Consider the following 22,500-nt stretch of genomic DNA (forward strand, 5'->3'; position numbering starts at 1 on the left):
GGTTTTATCAAATCTTTCATATTAGTCAATTATTTCCTACAACCTATCATCTCCCACTGATGCTTCAGCTTGACAGGTCCATAGCAAATGTGTTTATACATTTTGGAGAGCTGTCTAAAGAATACAAACATGTCGGAAGGGCCAGACCCTGATCAGTGAAGTGGACCAAGCCTTTCTGTCACCTTGGGTAGCGAGAGTAGAAGACAAGGGCATAAATTACAACATAGAGCATATAAACCATAATGTATTCTAAAATCTCTGGTTACAACCTTATAACATCATTTGGTACAGTTATTATTTTATATATATATACATATATTCTGTGGGCGTGGCGTTATATACTGTGTGTGCGGTGACGTTAAGGGTTGTTTTGGAGGAAGTCGTAGTAGAGAAAGGTGACAGTAACGCTACATTGTAACTTCCGGGGTCTGGAAATATTTAGATATTCATGAGATCGCCGTCCAATCATAGACAAGTAATGGTAAAACACAACATCAGCACCAACAATGATAATATCTAGCTCGAGATTACAATAAAATAAATCTACATAAATTTGAAATGACCTACAGCCACTGGTAATGATGATGGTGGTAATAATTATATTAATAATGATAATACTATTTTTATGGTCTTTCTTCATGTGTATGGGTATGGTCTTTCTTCATGTTCGATCACAACAAGTGCATTATAACAACTCTATGACCATACTGTACAAATACCCCACTGTAATATTTATGTGATACTATGTGTTTTGCATCAAGAAAAGCGAAATCTTCACAATAATCTTAAATCTATTATTTTATTCGAGCGGCGCTCGCGCCAGAGTTTTCGTAGACAGGTTTTGCTCGTGCTTCAGGGAGTAGTTGGTTGGCATGGCAACCGTACACAGCTGGCGTGAGGTTATAGACGGTCCATGCTGCTAGCGAGTATTTCATCTGTTTTTATTAAGTATCTAGCTTTTTACAATCAGCGGTTTTCATTGACTTCAACACAATGCCTGTCCTTCACAAGACAGGAGCTGTGAAATCTAAACAGGTATGTTTTCTAATTAGTTTATCGTTGTTGTTAGCATTTAATTTAAAATATTTCGCGACTGCTAAAGTTTCGGAAGATAACACTGTTTGCATTATAGATTTTCGACACCAGCAATGTGTGACATTTTGAAAGCTTTTAATAATGAATATAATGCTGAGACTGAGAAAAAGTTATATTGTAGCCATACTTGCTTGCTAGCAAATGCCAGCCACTCAGTGAGATCTGTGTCCATTATGATTATGTTTATTAGGTCTAGATAGCTATGATTACAAAAACCTTGGTATTTGAAAAACATGAACGGCTATTTGTCATCTGGTAGGCTGATCACCAATCAATCAGGCATACGTAGCAAGTTGGCAACACAGAGTTAGGCCACATGCACAACTACACTCCATGGGAAAATGTAGGATTTTGCATTCATTTTCTGTAGGGGTCAAACGCTCAGTCCCAGCAGAAGGCCCCCGCAGCCAAAGCTACCAAAGCTGCCAGTAAGAAAAAGGTATGTAGGTCTGAGGACCGCTTGATGGAAAGCTAGGTTTAAAGTATAATGGTTGGTTTGATAACAACACATGTAACTGCATCATTAGTATCAGCATTATGTGGCTGTTATGTATCTAATCTATCTATTGTCAACCATGTTGTCGTCTCTGTGCTGTCAGGACGAGGAGGATGGGGCTGATGCGGGTGAAGGCGGAGATGAGTGGATGCAGGGGAAGACTCTGATCAAACCCGCAGACCAACTGGAACTCACCGAAGTGGTATGTTGCACTGTGTACAGTTGTGTCCATGGGCATATCAAATACCAGAAATATTACGGGTAGATGCTTCCAATTTTCAGAATGAGACGCGTAAGAGAACATTGTGTGCAAGGGTATGCAGCGGAATGCAGCCGCAATATGTTCTACTTTGATAATTGTGGTTTGTTATGTGACATTACGTTACGTGGTTGTGTACATAAGGCTGTAAGGGTGCGTATATACAGTAAAAACACTGGCTGTATGGCCAGTGTTTTTAGGAGCCTGTCTGTACAGAGATGGCAGGTGTGTTTTAGTAGGCCAGTAAACTGAACATTTGTCACAACTCTTCCTCTTTCATTTAAGTTAAAGGTGAGGGGGGGGGGGGGGGGGGGGGCTATAGTTGGGTTAGTCTTAGATATAAGATACAAGATCTGTTTATTGCCACACAAACGTGTCTGTTTCTCCTCACCAGGAGCTGAAAGAAGAGTTCACAAGGATCCTGACCGCCAACAACCCACACGCCCCTCAGAACATTGTCCGCTATAGCTTCAAGGTAACGTCGTGGCCTCAATCACAGCTGAGCGCTCTACCGCAGACGGCTAGTGTGATTTGGGTTTGCTAACAGTCATGGCCTTTAACCACGGCAGATGACAATGACAACTTGCTAGCAATGTGCTTCTGGGTATCCAGAATCAAATAATGTTGTTTCAGTGCATAGGTGTGCACTAGCTTTTAATCAAGTGTAACAACCGTAACCCAACACTGTGTAACAGCCCTAACCCATCACTGTGTGTTGTGTGTGTGTTGTGTGTGTGTGTTGTGTGTGTGTTGTGTGTGTGTTGTGTGTGTGTTGTGTGTGTGTTGTGTGTGTGTTGTCAGGAGCGTTCTTACAAGCCCATCAGCAGTGTGGACCAGTTGGCTGTTCACTTTGTTCTAGAGGGGAATCTTCTCCACCAGGACTCAGACGAAGCTCGCAGACAGAGGGCCAAACAGGGCCTCCCTGAGGGTTAGTTAGTTAGTTAGTTAGTGAGTTAGTTTAATAAGTGAGTTTAATAAATGAATAAATAAATAAACAGTGAAAGTATATTCCATACTAGCACTGTAACACAGTCTGTCGAGTAACAAGAGTAAAAAGCTGAAACAGTATTAGTTCAGCTTTGACGAAACTAATTGATATGATGTTATTCCAGATGAAACTAATTGATATGATGTTATTCCAGAAAAGGCTCCAGTTGAGACTGCTGTAGCTGAGACCGAGGAGGAGAAACCAGAGACTCCGGTAAGACAGAAACTCATAAGTTAATGTACCGTCTACCAGTAATAGTAATTGTATTAGTTATTTTATTAAAGTTAATTTAATTTAATTGAGAAGCAGGACTAGATGTGTATTATTGCTAGAAACACAGTGGAGTGTGAGTGTGATGATGAGTCACTGTGCACTGCACTGTGTCCCTCTGTGCCTCAGGCCCCGGAGGGGGAGGATGGGGGGGAGGCGGAGGAGGGCGGGGGAGACGACAGAGCAGACAGTGTGGCGTCCAAGGCTGGCAAGAAGGAGCAGAAACTCACCAACCAGTTCAACTACAGCGAGAGGGCCTCCCAGACCCTCAACAACCCATACAGGGTATATTTATTATCTGTTTAGATTGGCTCTGCATCTGTACCTTTACTGTTTTAAAGGCTGATATGATAATCAGTGCTGTTTTAAAGGCTGATATGATTATCAATACTGTTTTAAAGGCTGATATGATTATCGATACTGTTTTAAAGGCTGATATGATTATCAATACTGTTTTAAAGGCTGATTTGACATTTGCTTTGCTGTTCTCCAACCCTGAACACTCAGGAAAGAGAATGTCAGACCGAGCCCCCTCCACGTGCAAACTTCTCAGCAACAGCCAATCAGGTGAGAGAGACTTTCTAAACCTTCTCAGGATGCAAAACAGATTTCTGTTACCTTGTTTGAATGGACAAATAAAGTGTTCACTCAGTTGAAGACTAATCCAACTAGCTGCTCTCTGTCTGCAGTGGGAGATCTATGATGTGTATGTGGAGGAGCTGCAGAAGCAGGAGAAGAACAAAGAGAAGCAGAAAGCCCTGCCTTCCAAGAAGGACGATGACAAAGGCAAGAAGAAGATGATGCTGGTGGAGATGCAGGTGAAACCTTCCTTCAATGACATGACAGTATTAACATCACTATGATAACATGTAGGTAACCTCTAGTCAACAACATTACCGTATTAACATCACTATGATAACGTGTAGGTAAACCTCTAGTCTACAACATCACTATGATAACATGTAGGTAAACCTCTAGTCTACAACATCACTATGATAACATGTAGGTAAACCTTCAGACAACACTCAAACAGTCTAACACTATCCCAATTGTCACCCTTTTCCTAAAGTGTAGAAACGACTGATCCTCAAGTGGGAAAGGGTTGAGAAATGGGACCCAGAATAAAGCCTTTCTCCCCTGTTGCTTCTCTAGAGTGATGACATCACTAAAGTGTCCAACGTGGCGAAGATCATCGAGCGGATGGTGAATCAGAACACGTTTGATGATATCGCTCAAGGTTCCTGGATGCTCCTTGCCATTGATCTGAAAAAACGAGTCTATACCACGTCTGCTTTGTCATCTAATACAGATGATGAACTGTCGTCCCTCTCCTCTCCCCTCCTCTCCCCTCTCTTCTCCGACTAGATTTTAAGTATTTCGAGGACGCCTCTGATGAGTTCCGCGAGCAGGAGGGCACTCTTCTTCCTCTGTGGAAGTTCCAGTATGACAAAGCTAAAAGGCTGTCTGTTACCGCCCTCTGCTGGTCAGTACCCACATTACAACTACCTCTACTGGTCAGTACTTTGGATATTGTTATTGGGTATTGATGGTAATATTCTGTAATATTGAATGATGGACTCTGTCCCTCTCCAGGAATGAGAGCTACAAAGACCTGTTTGCAGTGGGGCTTGGCTCATGTAAGTATTCAAGTACTAATACGTGAATACACAGTGGCATAATGCTGTTCTACTCTCTGAAATACATCTACCCACACCCTAATGCTCTTCTCCCCTCCTTCCATTCCTCCTTACCAAACTCCCCTCTACCCCCCTCCTCCCTCCTCCATTACCCTCTCTCCCTCCCTGCCCCCCCCCCTCCAACAGATGACTTCACAAAGCAGGGTCGGGGCATGCTGCTGTTCTATTCTCTGAAAAACTCCACCTTCCCTGAGTACATCTACCCCACGACGTCTGGCATCCTGTGTCTGGACATCCACCCCCGCCTCTCCAACCTGGTGGCCGTGGGCTTCTACGACGGCTGTGTGTCCGTCTACAACCTCAAGGAGGACAGTCTGCAGCCCATCTACAAGAGCACCGCGAAGTCTGGCAAGCACACAGACCCTGTCTGGCAGGTGTGTGTTACCATGCTGGATCACGTTGTTGTTGTTGTTGTTTGTGTTGTTGTTGTATATTGTGTGTTTACATGCTGGATCATGTTGTTGTTGTTGTTGTTGTCTCCTCCAGGTGAGGTGGCAGAAGGACGATATGGACAACAATCACAACTTCTTCTCTGTGTCCTCCGATGGACGCGTCGTCTCTTGGACTCTTGTCAAGGTACCTGACTCACCTGATGAGGCTGTCATAATGGTTCTGGTTCGTCCCATAAGGCTGTCACAGTGGTTCTGATGGTTCTGATGGTCTGGTTGCAGAATGAACTGGTCTTCACTGACATCATCAAACTGTCGCTGGAGGGAGCCGTGTCAGACGGGCCAGATGGCCTGCAGCATCCTACCATGGGTAAGACTGTTAGACTACTGTAATGTTACTACAGTACTACTACTACTACTACTTCTACTACTTCACTACTACTAGTCTACTCATGCAACCTTCTACCATGGGTAAGAGTGCACATGCAGCTTCAAACTTCCCTACTCAAACACTACCACACACAGACAGAAGTTTGGAGTGATCAATCTGAGTTAGACTGACACACAGACAGAACTGTCTATCTGAGTAGGCTAACCCTAACCCTAGAATATGACAATTCAACACTGTCTGAAAGTTGCCCGTTTGAGTAGATGCATGTCGTCCCACAGCTTGTGGAACATCATTTGACTTCCACAAGCAGATTGACTACCTCTTCCTGGTCGGCACTGAGGAAGGAAAAATACACAAGGTGAGATTGTATTCTTCCTTAACAAGGTCAAGAAAAGTACGCTTCACCTCAATAGAAGGTGTGTATGTGATACTATCAACTATCATTGTTCTCTGAGGGCCAAATATGATGCTGGATATACCCGATAAGAATTTCAAGTCAATGTTACAAAAGTGTAACAAATAAATTAAAAAATTAAAAAGCCAACATGAATGTTGATTATAAACTGTAGAAAAGTTTTCACCCAATCAGATGCCATAGCCAATTAGGTCTTCCCAGCATGTCTAGAAGAGGGTGTGTGTGCGTGCGTGCATGAGTGCGTGTGTGTACACTGTATCATGAAGACCGCCTCTGTGATTTCTAGTGCTCCAAGGCGTATTCCAGCCAGTTCTTGGAGACGTATGACGCCCACAACATGGCCGTAGACGCTGTGAAGTGGAACCAATTCCATCCCAAAGTCTTCATCTCCTGCAGCTCTGATTGGACGGTCAAGATCTGGGACCACACCATCCAGTAAGTCCCCTCCTCTCTCTTCTCCAATCACTCCTCCCATCATATAGTTGCACATGTATCACTCTGTTGCACATAGAAACATGACCTCTGACCCCCCCCCCGTGTCTCTCCAGGACCCCCATGTTCACCTTTGACCTCAACGCGGCCGTAGGAGACGTGGCGTGGTCTCCCTACTCCTCGACTGTCTTCGCCGCCGTCACCACTGATGGCAAGGTAACCTAGCAACCACACCTTGGAACAGCTACAGCCGTGCCAAAGAGGGCCAGGAGATTTCCAGACCATGTGACTTTGACTAGGGCCCACAGTTTCTCTCCGGTCAGGTCACATGGTCTGGAAAAACTTGCGGCCCCAACCATAGCATCTGCAAGTTCCTCTTCCCACACGCCTCATCCATAAGCCTTCATAACTGTCACTGATGATCACACACAACTAGCATAACCACCTGTGCTCCACAACTACAAATTAAATTCAACTAGTGACTAGTTCCTCCCTGACCCTCCTAACCCTAATGACTAGTTCCTCCCTGACCCTCCTAACCCTAGTGACTAGTTCCTCCCTGACCCTCCTGACCCTAGTGACTAGTTCCTCCCTGACCCTCCTGACCCTAGTGACTAGTTCCTCCCTGACCCTCCTAACCCTAGTGACTAGTTCCTCCCTGACCCTCCTGACCCTAGTGACTAGTTCCTCCCTGACCCTCCTAACCCTAGTGACTAGTTCCTCCCTGACCCTAATGACTAGTTCCTCCCTGACCCTCCTAACCCTAATAACTAGTTCCTCCCTGACCCTCCTAACCCTAATAACTAGTTCCTCCCTGACCCTCCTAACCCTAATGACTAGTTCCTCCCTGACCCTCCTAACCCTAATGACTAGTTCCTCCCTGACCCTCCTGACCCTCCTAACCCTAATGACTAGTTCCTCCCTGACCCTAACCCTCCACATGGTGACATGGTGCTAGTTGTTGGTCTGCGTAAACGTCCCCAGAATAGGGCAGCTGTGAGTCAGAGCCAGCTGAGAGCTGTGTTTGTTGACATGTGTTCCTCCTCTCTCTCTCTCTCTCTCTCTCTCTCTCTCTCTCTCTCCCTCTCCCTCTCTAGATATAGTGGGAGTAAACACCTGTTTTGTTTTCATGTAGGAATTACTCAGTTGTATAGTTTTGGATGATATGACACATGATTAGTACTCGAAGTACAAGATAATGATCATGTTTTTCTATTATTAGAGTTGAATCCACTCTAGGTATTTTAGGTATCAGATTATTGTCCTCTAAAAGTGTTTTGCTTTTTTTTTTTTCTCGCTGACAATTGTAAAACAACCTTTTTTTTCATGGGTGTAAACCACTCTTTCATGATTCTGTCAGAGATACCATGCATAATAGCTCTCCTGGCTGGACTCTCTCTCTCTCTCTCTCTCTCTCTCCCTCTCTTCTCCCTCTCTCTCCCTTGTTCACATATTAAATACTCCTTCTCTCTCTCTCTCCCTCTCCTCCCTCCTCCCCCAGGTTCACATCTTTGACCTGAGCATCAACAAGTATGAGGCCATCTGCCAGCAGCCGGTGGTGGCTAAGAAGAAGACCAAGCTGACTCACATCGAGTTTAACCCCGTCTACCCCATCCTCATCGTGGGAGACGACCGTGGCTACGTCACCAGCCTCAAGCTCTCACCCAACCTGCGCAAGAAACCCAAGGTATACAGTAACAGCACTATCTAACGTGTCTGTGTGTGTCTGTATCTGTGTCTGACATGTCCGTATCTGTGTCTGACATGTCGTTATCTGTGTCAGTATCTGTATCTGATGTATCTGTGTCTGACATGTCTGTATCTGTGTCTGACATGTCTGTATCTGTGTCAGTATCTGTATCTGATGTATCTGTGTCTGACGTGTCTGTGTCTTTCTGTATCTGTGTCTGTCTGTATCTCCAGGAGAAAAAGGGCCAGGAGACGCCCAAGGGGCCAGAGGTGGAAATCGCCAAGATGGAGAAGTTGTTGAGTTTACTGAGAGAGCCAGAGAGCTCTTAGATAGACACACCACTGCTATACGACCACCATCGTATCCCATTTCTCAGCTTGTGTGTACGGTAACCTGCAAAAACTCCTTTGTGATATACTGTAGCAAAACCACTTGAACTTTGAGTTATTTTTCATTTGAAAAGAGAGAGAGAGAGAGAGAGAGAGAGAGGTTTAGGAAATCTTTATTAAACATTTTCATCATTTTGAAATGGCATATGTTCCTCTTCTCTGCCGAGTAGGACCAGAGATGCTAAATCCTCCAAGAGAATCACGTGAACACACAGAGACAGTTCAACACAGTACTGAGGATGCTTTGGTCCCACACCTCTGGATCAGACGTTGCAGAAGCTAATAGATCCATTATGAATGCGTACTTCAACGTCTTTAGTCAGCTCAACCCTCTAGAATGATGTTAGTGTTGAATTCTCTCAACAGAGAGTGTGGTACATTTAAATGAGTATGACTGCCCTCAACCGTCTGTGGTACATGTAAATGAGTATGTACTGGATAAGCTGTTTCAAGTGGAGTTCTGAGCTGCTAGTCATTTTCACACCTACGGGAAGGACTTTACTGTGAGTCACTTCAGTTATTATTCCGTTGTTTGACAGCCTTCCATTGCCCTTGTCCTTAATGACGCACCCCCCCCCCCCCCCCCCCACACACACACACACAACTCCTTCAGCCAGAGGTGCGGTTTCCGTCTGCTGATTGTGACACAAGTGGATTTAAAGTAAATGTTCCATTCCTGATGATTATGTAAATCACAGGTAGCCTGGCCAGGTGAAATGTAACACATGAATTATCTAATGAGCACATAGAATTTGGAATGCATACAGAGCATATGATACAAGTTGAACATGAATATATTCATACTTCAGGTTACATCTTCTTAAACAGGAACATTGGTTATATAGAATATGAAAATAAAACACTGAAGAATAGATGACGGTTCAAACATAAGACGTACATTTATTCCCAATGATTACTAATTGACAAATGGTGAGGGTGCGACTTCTTCAGGATGTCCGCCAAGGCTGGCGCCACCAAAATCAGTCTACAGTTACATCAGAAATCATTCCTTTACTTTCTTTCTTTCTTTCTTTCTGTCAACCTTTCCCGTCACTCCTGTCACTTTCAGAAGCGTGTATTTCCCCTCCTGTCATGGCAGCTATGGAGAAGATATTATTCCCCTGCCGGCGCACCTGCGGGTTCTCCCGTCGTATCTCACCTGTTCTCCCATATCGCAAGACTGCGGATGTCTTTCCGGTTCTGAGTCGCGGGGCAAACGGTCAGGTTGCAGAGGACGCAAATTGTTTGATTGCTTTTCATTATTCTCATAATGCCGTATTTAATTATATACATAAGGGTGTTGTTTCCTTGTGTGTCAGAGAAAGACGCGTCTATAAGGACCAAAGGATGCAGCCAAGTTGCGCATCCAAAGCGTGGTGAGATCAAGCCTGTCAGTTAAGCAGTCTTATGACCTGCGGGTAGAAACTGTTCTGAAACCTGTTGGTCCGGGTCTGGATACTCCGATACCGTTTGCCAGATGGAACAGGGCGTGACTAGGGTGGCTGCTGACCTTGATGATCTTCCCGGCCTTCCTCTTGCATCTCTCAGAGTAGATATCTTGGAGCTCTTCATAGAAAACCAGGAGTGAGCCGTTCAGGAGGTCCATAGGTACTTGTGCTCGTTCCTCTGAATGTTCTATGAGACAGACTCCAGCACCGGCAACCTCGTTTGGTTGGATGGCACCTTGCAGGCCTTGTAGAGGATGAGGAAGAGGAGGATGAGGAGGAAGGCCACCAGCACGTTGCAGCCGATGGCCACCACAGCTGCCGTAGACAGCCTGGCGCTCTCCCTAGACTCCATGACCAACAAAGCAGGTCCCAGTACACTGACCGTTTACAGCCATCAGACCTCCACAGACTTCCTCAGTCCTCCACAGACCTCCTCAGTCCTCCACAGACCTCCACAGACTTCCTCAGTCCTCCACAGACCTCCACAGACCTCCTCAGTCCTCCACAGTCCTTCCCAGACCTCCACAGTCCTTCCCAGACCTCCTCAGTCCTCCACAGACCTCCTCAGTCCTTCCCAGACCTCCTCAGTCCTTCCCAGACCTCCTCAGTCCTCCACAGACTTTCTCAGTCCTCCACAGTCCTCCACAGACCTCCACAGACCTCCTCAGTCCTCCACAGACCTCCACAGACCTCAAACCTCCTCAGTCCACCGGTGCCAAGTAGTCCCACAGCACAGCAGGTGTCCTGTGGGGAAATTAAGTGGTGAAGAGAGAAAGTCATTAATGCAGAAAAACATGGATGAGATTCTTGTGATTAACGCGACAGACAAGAGGCAAGTCATTTCCTTTGTGAGATACACACACACACACACACACACACACACACACACGCACACGCACAGACACACTCTAGCTGTGGAGGAGCCGTAGGTGGTGGTAGTGTGGGGCTTGTATTCCCCAGCATGGTGGTGTGGGGGTAGTCTCTTCACAGCTGGAGGTGGGGGTGGTCTCTTCACAGCTGGAGCTGGGGGTGGTCTCTTCACAGCTGGAGCTGGGGGGGTGGTCTCTTCACAGCTGGAGCTGGGGGGGTGGTCTCTTCACAGCTGGAGCTGGGGGGGTGGTCTCTTCACAGCTGGAGCTGGGGGTGGGAGAAGGGAGGGATGTCTGCGTCACAGCTGTGAGTCTCCATCGCATGACTGGTCTGGTCATCCATCTGAGATGACTCCAGGGTCTGAGTCACTGTGAGATCCAGCCTCTCCTCCATCTCTCTACTCATCCTCCTCTCTTCTCTCATCTGTCTTTCTTTCATCTCCCTGTATTTTTACAACATGCCATCGTCGCCTGATACACTTGTATGCCTTATACGTGGAGGAGTGTGAGAACAAGAGAGAGAGGAGGATGAGAGAGAGGAAAGAAGAGGAGGATGAGAGAGAGGAGTGGAGCTAGAGGAGGAGAACTAAGAGGATGGGGGAGTTGTAGAAGCCGAATGTCTGAGTGTCTGAAACACTAAATCATTACTGAGTCATGTGAACTAATGTCGATTGATCACTTCCCTACCAGGTACCTATTTCAGTGAAGGGAGTGAAAATATGCCTATGTGAGAACTTACTAGTCAAACATGCATAGCAATAAAACTGAACTCCTACATCTAAATGAGTATGAAGGCTTCTGGTCCATTGGATAAGCTGTTCCTTGTTGAGTTGTGATCTGGCTGTTATTTTCACTCCGAGGGGATGGACTTCACTGTGAGTCACTTTCCCCCTGTGTTTTTACACATTTTAATCTACCACAAATGTAATAAAAAAGATATGAGACCTAAACCTTCAAAAAAAATAAAATTAGACAATCACAAAAAATCCTACCTCGATATGTGGTGTTATCCTTAAACCAAATCAGCAACCGCGGACGTGGTCTCTGTCATATATTCCGACTACGCGACTTTGGCTGCGACTGCACGAGAGAGAAGAGTGGGAGAGAGTGCGCGCATTTAAAGAACGCGACAGAGCTCGTTGATGGCAGCCACCGCTGCCGTGGTGGCGAAGAGCGCTCTAACTGCACGTCATGTACAATACGTCTAAATCTCATGTACGTCATGTATGTCAATTCATAGTTTGTCATTGAAATGTAGGCCTATTGTAGGCCACGACTCGACGACGTGGCGTCTGCTCATGAAGACCCTTAAGAATTATAAAATCGTCAGTGATGATTTTCACGTCAGTGATGATTTTGAAATGATATGTATTTTTTGCAAATTGCGTTGGTTTCTGTGCCAGTAAAGTATAAAAGTGCCTTCAACAATAAGTTTTACACCAAAAACATATTCATAAGTAGTTGGAGGAAAGTATTACAGTCGCCGGTCGCGCAACTTTGTAGGTAGAGAGATGGACAAGACTTCTTTTGCAAAGTTCTAGTCATTTCTGCAGTCTAATGTATGATACGGCGTTCTCCATCATCTGCTGTCTCCGCGGTATTTATACGTGTCTGCTGCCCTCTAGTGGTGAACATTACCTTGATAGACAAACAACCTGTCATCGCCTCATGACGACCAATGATTCATTTTCCTGAATAGGCGTTGGTGACGTCATTGTATTTGAGTGTATCGACACTCACGGAGTGACGTTTCACAGCTCTTGACTGAGGTACGGAAGTGCGGTTTCCAATGGGTCTTTTAACTATGATGCCGGTGATTGATGGTGATGACTGTTAACTATTTTGGTAATGACACCCCAAACTCATGAAAAATGTCTTGAAACATAAAAATAACAACAGCGAATGTCGAAAGTGGCCAACGGTAAGCTATTTGTAGTGAGGGTCAATAGGGAAACTTGACTTGATCTTTTGGGATGCGTTTATCAAATTATCTGTATTCTAGTTAATTCATTGAAGTTTATGTGACATGTAATACTTTTGTAATTTTTTGTATTGCATTGTTTTTAATTGTGCAAGCCGAAATTCCTTCTTGAGGGCAATAAGTTTAAATTCTATTATTTAATATTTGTTGGGAACTAAAACATGTAAACTACTGAAACCACTGAGCAATCTGTGTTGCAGATGTAAAAAATATCACAGATATTTCCATAGCAAGGCGTAGGGCTAGAGGAACAACAACACAACAACACACATGCTCAGGTTTTCCACAGGTCTTTATTCGACGAGCAGACACACATTTCAGTTATCCATCATCGTCTGAAAGAAGCACAATACACAAAGACAGGTTACCAAAGGTAAATAATACTCTCAAATAAAGAAAAATAAATACACCAACACCAACCAAACACAACAGACGATGGGCCTGGGCGCCATGGTTACCTCGTCAATCCACTCGTTGAAGTCAGACACGCGCGTGAACACAGTGGCCTTCTTCACGTAGTTGCAGCCCAGGCCAGAGACAAAACTGGCAATGCCGTGCAGAGAACACTTAACACCCTGGATCACCGACACACACAGACACACACACACTTTGTACACTGGAACTCAATACACACACACACACACTGGAATACAATAATATAATTGTTATATTATATTCTATTCCAGGGTGCCCAGCCCCTCTGGTGACCCCTGACTCACGTTGTAGCCGCCCACGACTCCGTCTCCTCCGGCACACACCATGGACCTGCGGATGGACACGCCCCACCAGTCGCTCTGCGTGCACGTCTCATGGCCCACCACGGGCATCAGAGCCTGCTGCAGGGTGTCGGAGATGGGGCCTCTGTCTGGAACACACACACACAATACACAGAGGTAGTTAGGGGTAGTTAGTAGTAGCAGGTGTGGTTAGGGGTAGTTAGTCATATATCTTACTGTAGAGGAGTCCCCAGCCAGTGATGTAACAGGGGTAGTTGTGAGACAGGATGGTGTCGGGGGCGGGGACACAGGCCAGCTGCACCTGGTCACTCAGGGTCACATGCTCCGACAGCTTGATCATGGCGATGTCATTACTGACCAATCAGACACGAGGAGAGGGAGGGAGGGATTAAACACACATGAACACACAGGCGAGGGGAGAGAGGGGATAGAGGGGACGGGGGTGGGGAGAGGGGAGGGAGGGTGGAGGTATTAATTAGTCTTACCCCATGGACAGGAGGGCGGGGTTCCACTGGCGGTGGACAATGATCCTGGCTGGGAGGATGCTCGATGCAGTGAGCAGCAGTCATGACCCAGTTGGTAGCGATGAGGGATCCTCCACAGGTGTGTCTCCAGACATTATTCCTCCCATACTGCAGTGAAATCTACAGGACAGATAACAACAATTACACAGGTAACTACACAAGTAACTACACAGGTAACTAACTACACAGGTAACTACACAGGTAAATAACTACCCGTCCTAGCCAAGGCCAGGTGTGCAGGTTCTTACCTGCCAGGGCCAGCTGTTTGGACGAGCGTCCACGCCGTTTGACCACTCTGGAGGAGTCGGGCTGGATGGGCGGAGTTCCACACCCATATGCTGCAGGAGGGCAGAGGGCAGTGGCTTACAACCATGACATCACAGATAGAGATGGACACGATGTCCTATTCTCCATGAGAGGAATGTTCTACACCTGCACATTCCCACTGATCTGCTCTCCCTACACTGGGGAAGTTAGGAGAAGGAAAGGACCTTACCGCCTGCGATGAGAGCCAGAACCAGAATGATGGGAGTCATGTTGCCGTGGTGATGCGAGCTGGAGAAACCTGCATGCCTTTATACCGGCAGGCTGATAAGACAACTTTACACCATTGGTTTACAGAGAAAGACTGGACAGCATGTCTGTCCTTCTGGCTCTTGTGTCAGGACATTCTACATGTAGTGTATGAGATGATGCCACAGTAGCCTACGTCTGCTAAGGGCCTTCGCTCTCTGCCATGCTGTCTCACTCTCTGCCATGCTGTCACTGTCTGCCATGCTCTGTCTCACTCTCTGCCATGCTGTCTCACTCTCTGCCATGCTGTCACTGTCTGCCATGCTGTCTCCCTCTGTCTTGCTCTCTGCCATGCTGTCTCACTCTCTGCCATGCTGTCTCCCTCTGTCTCAATCTCTGCCATGCTGTCTCACTCTCTGCCATACTGTCTCACTCTCTGCCATACTGTCTTACTCGCTGCCATGCTGTCTCACGTTGGCTCAAGAGTAGCTGGTGGTTGCTGGTGAAATATTAACAGTGTGGATTGGTTGGGGTTAAGTGTGTGTGTGTATGTGTGTGTGTGTGTGTGTGTGTGTGTGTGTGTGTGTGTGTGTGTGTGTGTGTGTGTGTGTGTGTGTGTGTGTGTGTGTGTGTGTGTGTGTTATGGTTAAGGTTCAGGGTTACATGTAGTCTGGGAAAGGTGTTACTGGTCCAGAACCATGACTGTGTGTTCTACAGGAACAACCAGCTGCTGACCTCACCACCCCTTCCCTGCTGTTTCCAGAAGATAAATAAATAATAATAAATAAATAATAAATAATAATGTATCACTATTACAGTAGATACAGAACCTAGAATGTGTCTGTTCTGGAAACACTACCAAACAATACACAATTAACCAAATTAAGGTTTCGCATACTGCAAATATTTCTACACAATAATTACACTGTATACAGTACCTTCAATGTGTTTTTAACGAGGCACAGACCACACATTAAAGCAAGGTTTAGAGATTTATTGAGAGTAAGAATTGAGAGGGATGAAGCTTTAGGTGTAGAGAATTAGGGGTGAGGGCATTGTCATACAACAGGTGGCGTCATTCCTACACAATTCTCTCTCTCTCTCTCTCTCTCTCTCTCTCTCTCTCTCTCTCTCTCTCGCTCTCGCTCTCTCTCTCTCTCACAGCTATTCTCTTCCCCTCAAACTGGGTCATGATGGGTGAGGGGGGAGGGGGTGAGGGTGTCCAGTCTAACTGAGGGGTGGGGGGTGAGGGTTGAGGGAGTCCAGTCTATCTGAAGGTTGAGGGGGGGGTGGAGGGAGGGATGGAGGGATGGAGGGAGGGTGTCCAGTCTACCTAGCTTGCTATGGATCTGCCACCTGGGCCCCTACCACTGTATATACGTGGTTTCTGATTTCCTGCTGGGGTTCTAAACAGGTGGAGATGAGTCAGCTTGTTGACCGGCACACGCTAGGCTAGGCTAACGAGCAGCTGTGCTAACGCTAAAGCTAACCCAACACCAGCAGAGACACCAGTGGAAATCTGGCTCTATATTTGTCCTTGAGAAGAGAGATACAGTTACATATCAGACTACTGCATCCTTCAGAGTCTGCAGATTACTGTTGGCTTCAGAGATGGGGGGGATAGAGAGAGGTAAGGGGGGGGGGGGGTGTGGAGCGAGAGAGGGAGAAGTAGAGGGAGGGAGAGTGGGGTAAAGAGAGAAGGGAGGGTGAGAGGGAGAAATAGAGGGAGGGAGAGTGGGGTAAGGAGAGAAGGGAGGGTGAGAGGGAGAAATAGAGGGAGGGAGGGTGGGGTAAGGAGAGAAGGGAGGGTGAGAGGGAGAAATAGAGGGAGGGAGGGTGGGGTAAGGAAGAAGGAGGGTGAGAGGGAGAAATAGAGGGAGGGAGGGTGGGGTAAGGAGAGAAGGGAGGGTGAGAGGGAGAAAAAGAGAGGGAAGGAGAGAGTGGGAGATGCCGTGGCATTGGTTGGGTAGGGGTAGCATGACTCAGGAGGGCAACATTACTGTGCCATCACATCTTCACATAAACACTTTTTTACCGTTAATGTCCATTTTCTCCACTTCTGGGTAGATGATCACAAAATATTTTGTATTATTTCAAATATATCCTTTTGTGTAGTGTTGTGTATAAATCTTATCCTTTTGTGTAGTGATTTGATACATTACATTCTTACATTCTGTGTGTGAGGTGCATTGCCCCTATAATCAGTAACTGTGTATTACATAGAAACATTTGACTTTATAGGAAAATGCTTTTCCACACACATATACATGTAATGTTGTATGAAAAACCCACAACGCAACACTGATAGTTAAACCACTGACAGTTACTGTAAACCAGTGACACAACAAACCTCTGAAGAAATGACAAAGTGGGCCCCAATTCAATAAATTTCAGATGGCGAGGGGTGCAGGGATGTTCAGGGGTAAGAGAAGTCGAATGTCAATACCAGGTGTCCATGCTTTCTTGCTGCACAGGAATAATTATATTGTTTTATCATGGAAAATTGAGTGAATTGGGGTTTTGGTGCAAGAGACTTGTCTTGGGACTGTGGTTAGCACACTCACCATTGGGGTTATAGGCCCAGGGTTCAATCTCCCCACAGGGTCATTACTGCTCTCCCCCGGGTCACTGCAGGACTAACTCAGAGGTTAAAGGTCGTGATGGGAATAAACATGAAGGGGGTGGAGTCCTGTTCTTGGAGGGTGGAGTCCTGTTCTTGATGGTGGAGATACAGTAACTGACCAATCACTGTGTAGCTCTCTGTGTAGTCCAATCAGTTTTCACTGACTCTTAAGTATAGTCCAATCAGTTCCCACCGACTCCAAGTACAGTCCAGTCAGTTGACTTGGCTGTCTTTGTCTTTGAGCTCCATCAATTAAATGTCCTTCAAAGTGCTCCGTCCACAGTTCCACTAAAAATCATTCTAGAACAAAGACAGAAACAGACATGCAAAGATGAAAATCACAAACCAACATGGGATATTGTGATTGGGAGAAGCATTGGATGAGTTGATATGTGATTGGTCGGGGGCACCTGCGTTACCTTGGTGAAGTGAACGATGATGAAGATGGCGATGATGACGATGCCGATGATGATGGAGGCGATGCCCACGTGGAGAGCGTTCCTCCCAAGCCGCCGAGAGCCGTCGTAGTCGCCCAGCTCATAGCTGCTCCTGGACTGGACACAGACACACACGGGGCTGAGGCACACAGACTGGGACTGGACACAGACACACACGGGGCTGAGACACACAGACTGGGACTGGACACAGACACACACAGGGCTGAGGCACACAGACTGGGACTGGACACAGACACACACGGGGCTGAGACACACAGACTGGGACTGGACACAGACACACACGGGGCTGAGACACACAGACTGGGACTGGACACAGACACACACGGGGCTGAGACGGACAGACTGGGACTGTTAACGGACAGACACACACAGGGCTGAGACACACAGACTGGGACTGTTAACGGACAGACACACACAGGGCTGAGACGGACAGACTGGGACTGTTAACGGACAGACACACACGGGGCTGAGACACACAGACTGGGACTGTTAACGGACAGACACACACGGGGCTGAGACGGACAGACTGGGACTGTTAACGGACAGACACACACGGGGCTGAGGCACACAGACTGGGACTGTTAACGGACAGGCACACAGACTGGGACTGTTAACGGACAGACACACAGACTGGGACTGTTAACGGACAGGCACACAGACTGGGACTGTTAACGGACAGACACACACGGGGCTGAGACGGACAGACTGGGACTGAGACGGACTGACTGGGACTGTTAATGGACAAATGGACAGACGGGGACGTATGGAATATTTAGGAAAAACGCCACTGATGCATCGCTATGGTCATCATTTAAATAATAAGCGACTGCTCTCTCACACGGTTTGGAACACTCATTCAAAAGAGGTTTAAGTCAGGTTTACATTTACACATTCTAATGTGTTATGACAAGGTTATAGCAGGGTAATGGCGTAGTTAAGAGTATATGCCTACAACCCTTACTATATAACCCAAGCAGTAAGAGAAGAGTACTACTGTATCCTCTCACTCCAGCTACAGGCAGTAAGGGAGACTATAGTGTACTCTCTCTGGTGATCCAGCACCAGGCAGTAAACAAGCAGAGCGCTGGTGTAGGGTGTGTGTGTGTGTGTGTGTGTGTGTGTGCGTTTGTGTAGCTGCTCTGAATGTTTGGCAGAACTCTTGTCCACCTCTGCACTTCTGCAGCGTGAAGCTGCATGTCAGGTCATCAGATATGCTGTTGAGAGCTGGCTGAACACCCTGTGATCCCTGCTCCAACTCCTCATCACGTGTGTGTGTGTGTGTGTGTGTGTGTGTGTGTGTGTGTGTTAAAGCCAAACATGCCTAATAAAGATGAACATGCCCGAGCAGGTGTTTGTGTGAAACTGTACACTCAATATTGAAGAAGAAAAACACGTTTTATTAGACATCAGCCAAATATACATTTCTGTCTCGATTATTATCTCATCAGCAGGGTTAGGATTGGGACTAGGCAGGGTTAGGACTAGGCAGGGTTAGGACTAGGCAGGGTTAGGACTAGGCAGGGTTAGGGTAAGGACTGGGTAGGGTAAGGACTGGGTAGGGTTAGGACTAGGCAGGGTTAGGACTAGGCAGGGTTAGGACTAGGCAGGGTTAGGACTAGGCAGGGTTAGGACTAGGCAGGGTTAGGGTTAGGACTAGGCAGGGTTAGGACTAGGCAGGGTTAGGGTAAGGACTAGGTAGGGTCAGGTAAGGCTAGAACTAGACAGGGTTAGGGTTAGGGTACTCACCATGACAGAGAAAACCAGAGCGACTATGTTGACAGGGTAGGCAGGGCAGAAACAGGTGAAGAGGGTGAGACACAGGTAACTACGGAGAGGAGGAGGAGGAGGTTGATCCTCCAGAGAACTCTGGTCAAAGTATGCGCTCCCGTTTAGGGAACTCTTCAGGTTGGACCGCGGGGGCTCCAGAGCCATGGCTGACGACATGGACCACAGGACAGGCAGTAGAGAGGACACACACACACACACACCCAGCAGAGAGGAGACACACACGCAAGCCCAAAACACAAAACAAATCGAGAGGAAAGTCACCAAAAAAAACAAAAACAATTGAGGTAGCTAAAATGTAAGAAAGGGAAAACAGGTCACGGTGAAAAGAAAACCAAAAAGATTTGAGGTAAGGAGAGATGGAGTTGCCAGTAAACAAGTGTTGAGCAGCCTGAGAAAAGAGGGGTCTGGAGAAGAGGGGAGGGGAGGGCTGGCGGGGGAAACTGCACCTCGCTCAAGCTGACCTCATTAGCTTTTTGAGCAGGGCGTGGGTGTTGCTGAGCAAAGGAGAAAGGTGGGAAAAGAGATAGATCTGTGAATCCCCCCCCCCCTCCCCCCACCTGTCTGTTTACCACTCAGACTGCCAGCATGGCCACATGCAAAAACACTCTAGTGGTTGCACTACTGAGATACAACTGACCTCTACTCTAGGGTTAGTACTGACTACTGACCTCTACTCTAGGGTTAGTACTGACTACTGACCTCTACTCTAGGGTTAGTACTGACTACTGACCTCTACTCTAGGGTTAGTACTGACTACTGACCTCTACTCTAGGGTTAGTACTGACTACTGACCTCTACTCTAGGGTTAGTACTGACTACTGACCTCTACTCTAGGATTGGTACTGAGACTCTACTGGCCTCTACTCTAGTAGGGTGTAGCTTTGGCTGTTGCTAAACCCTAACCAAATACCCAATATGTCTTCCCAATACCCAATATCAATAACAAACTGAACCACAACCTCCATGGAATGTTTTAAAATAATTTATTAGGAATTTTAAAATTGAAATTTCCAGCAGAGAGAAACAAAACAAAATACAAACAAAAGAAATTGACAATGAAACAGCAGGTAGGGAGGGTCAGTTACAGTGTGGGTCCAAGCCCCCCCCCCCCTCCCTAAGTTCCCCGCCCACCCCACCCCACCCCACCCCCTCCTCCCTTATCAACACAAACAAACAAAACAACAGCATCTGAAAAATCACTGAATCATAATTGTACATGGGAACGAAATCCATCAAGAGAAAAATAGAGCTTTTATTAATGCCGCAGAATTACCAATACTCCGATCACCATGGATATCATTTCAAAGATAAAAAATAACTTATTGCTTCTTGTACGTTAGAAAGTTACAGTGTTGGTGTCCAGCAGTAGTTAGTGAGTTAGTGAGTCCCAGGTAAAAGCCACATGCATTGTCATATCATAGACATACTGTGCATGTGTACTAGCAGGGTTTGAACCTGGGTCTCCCACATGGAAGACCCAAGCATCTACCATTAAGCCAAGAGGACATCCCCACGGTCGGATAGCAACACTTGTGTTGACCTGTCTCAGGCAGGGCTAGCTCACCACCTCCACTACATGATTAGACGGCTCCCATAGCCAGCTGAGGATGTTTTAGAGGAAGACTTCATGGACCAACAGAATCACGTGATTTTCATTCAAAAACTTCTGTGACGACAGATGGAAGCGGCTGTCTCTTCCTCCCTTCTAGCTGCTGCTGAGTGTGTGTTGGTTATCAATGTTTGTTCCTGGTTGTCAGTGTGTGCACCTGGTTACAGCTGGTTGTCAGTGTGTGCACCTGGTTACAGCTGGTTGTCAGCGTGTGCACCTGGTTACAGCTGGTTGTCAGTGTGTGAACCTGGTTACAGCTGGTTGTCAGTGTGTGAACCTGGTTACAGCTGGTTGTCAGCGTGTGCACCTGGTTACAGCTGGTTGTCAGTGTGTGCACCTGGTTACAGCTGGTTGTCAGCGTGTGCACCTGGTTACAGCTGGTTGTCAGCGTGTGCACCTGGTTACAGCTGGTTGTCAGTGTGTGCACCTGGTTACAGCAGTGTTTTGTATACCACTCCCTTGTCGTAAATGAGGCTGCGTTCCATTTCTGCTCCCTCTTCCCCTAACCCCTTGTGAGCACAGATCTAAAAGGACTGCATAGGTGTAAATCTAGGGCAAGATCCTAGCGCTATCACTGTATAATGTAGCTAACACCTGTCTAGTCCTATCAGATCTGAGAACACTGAAGATGGAAGGGGTCAGGGGTCACTAGACCAAAATGGCCGTCAGTCGAAAAGCACCTTAACTGTCTAGTTTAGTTCCCTACTCCATCCCCTTATATGCACGCATGCACACACTCGACACACACATCAGCACACACACTCACACACGTCAGCACATGCGCTCACACACAGAGGCACACACGCTCACAGAAACACACACACACACACACACACACACACAGCGCACTCATCTTCAGAAGTCATAAGAGGACATATAAAACCATGATGTAACAGTTGTTTTAAGAATCGGTTGCTTGGTTACGTCCTTCATATGTCACAACGGTCAATATCACCGTACATAAAATAGCAAGAAAACAAAAGAACAGAATGAAGAAAAATTGCGCAAAAATATATATACTTTAGTGACCCCCCCCCCACCCCCCCTAGACCCTCCCTGCCCCCTCACCGTAGCCAATTAAAACTCGTTTCACCTCGTCCTCAGCCAATTAGCTCACTACCATTTGGGTAAGTGATTGATGCACGTGATGTCACTATGTATGACGGGGCACCAGTGGAGGCTGGTGGAGGTAGAAATCGGAGGACGGGCACATTGTAATACATGGAATGGAATAGGGAATGGCTTAATACTATTCCTCATTCCATTCCATACATTACAATGTAATGCCTCGTCTTCTGATTTCTACCTCCACCAGCCTCCCATGCTGGACACATATCTAGTTGGCCATAACAGATGCAGAGGGGATAGACTCCCCAGAGGGGGACAGCTTTCTCAGAATGGAGAGTTATTATAGTGACATGTAAATACACATGCAGCAG

At 46.6% G+C, this 22,500-nt stretch overlaps 2 protein-coding genes and 1 pseudogene across 3 annotated transcripts; 1 reads left to right on the forward strand and 2 right to left on the reverse strand.

The window, feature by feature from the left end:
* Positions 1–993: 993 nt before the first annotated feature.
* dnai1.2 (dynein, axonemal, intermediate chain 1, paralog 2) lies at positions 994–8,480 on the forward strand (the record flags this gene model as incomplete). The annotated part of the gene is made up of 20 exons (XM_083669319.1): positions 994–1,035; positions 1,466–1,534; positions 1,695–1,793; positions 2,245–2,325; positions 2,652–2,778; positions 2,993–3,051; positions 3,238–3,393; positions 3,616–3,675; positions 3,798–3,926; positions 4,261–4,345; positions 4,474–4,591; positions 4,702–4,745; positions 4,932–5,179; positions 5,292–5,381; positions 5,477–5,564; positions 5,864–5,943; positions 6,287–6,435; positions 6,549–6,648; positions 7,934–8,119; positions 8,356–8,480. The coding sequence occupies 20 exons, from the start codon at positions 994–996 to the stop codon at positions 8,449–8,451; spliced, it is 2,106 nt and encodes a 701-aa protein (XP_083525445.1). The 3' UTR covers positions 8,452–8,480.
* Positions 8,481–13,021: 4,541 nt separating this feature from the next.
* Positions 13,022–14,606, reverse strand: LOC310803665 (chymotrypsin-like elastase family member 2A; annotated as a pseudogene). The gene is made up of 7 exons: positions 14,567–14,606; positions 14,319–14,408; positions 14,032–14,190; positions 13,763–13,899; positions 13,529–13,674; positions 13,268–13,384; positions 13,022–13,051 (listed from the first exon to the last, which is right to left on the reverse strand). The product of its transcript is annotated as a chymotrypsin-like elastase family member 2A (transcript).
* A 2,829-nt stretch (positions 14,607–17,435) lies between these two features.
* LOC310802931 (transmembrane protein 233-like) lies at positions 17,436–19,824 on the reverse strand. Its single transcript, XM_083667551.1, has 3 exons — positions 19,411–19,824; positions 17,626–17,760; positions 17,436–17,506 (listed from the first exon to the last, which is right to left on the reverse strand). The coding sequence occupies exons 1-3, from the start codon at positions 19,606–19,608 to the stop codon at positions 17,495–17,497; spliced, it is 345 nt and encodes a 114-aa protein (XP_083523677.1). The 5' UTR covers positions 19,609–19,824; the 3' UTR covers positions 17,436–17,494.
* Positions 19,825–22,500: the final 2,676 nt, after the last annotated feature.

Source organism: Argentina silus (genome assembly GCF_951799395.1).
Source record: "Argentina silus genome assembly, chromosome: 4".
Lineage (NCBI taxonomy): Eukaryota > Metazoa > Chordata > Actinopteri > Argentiniformes > Argentinidae > Argentina > Argentina silus.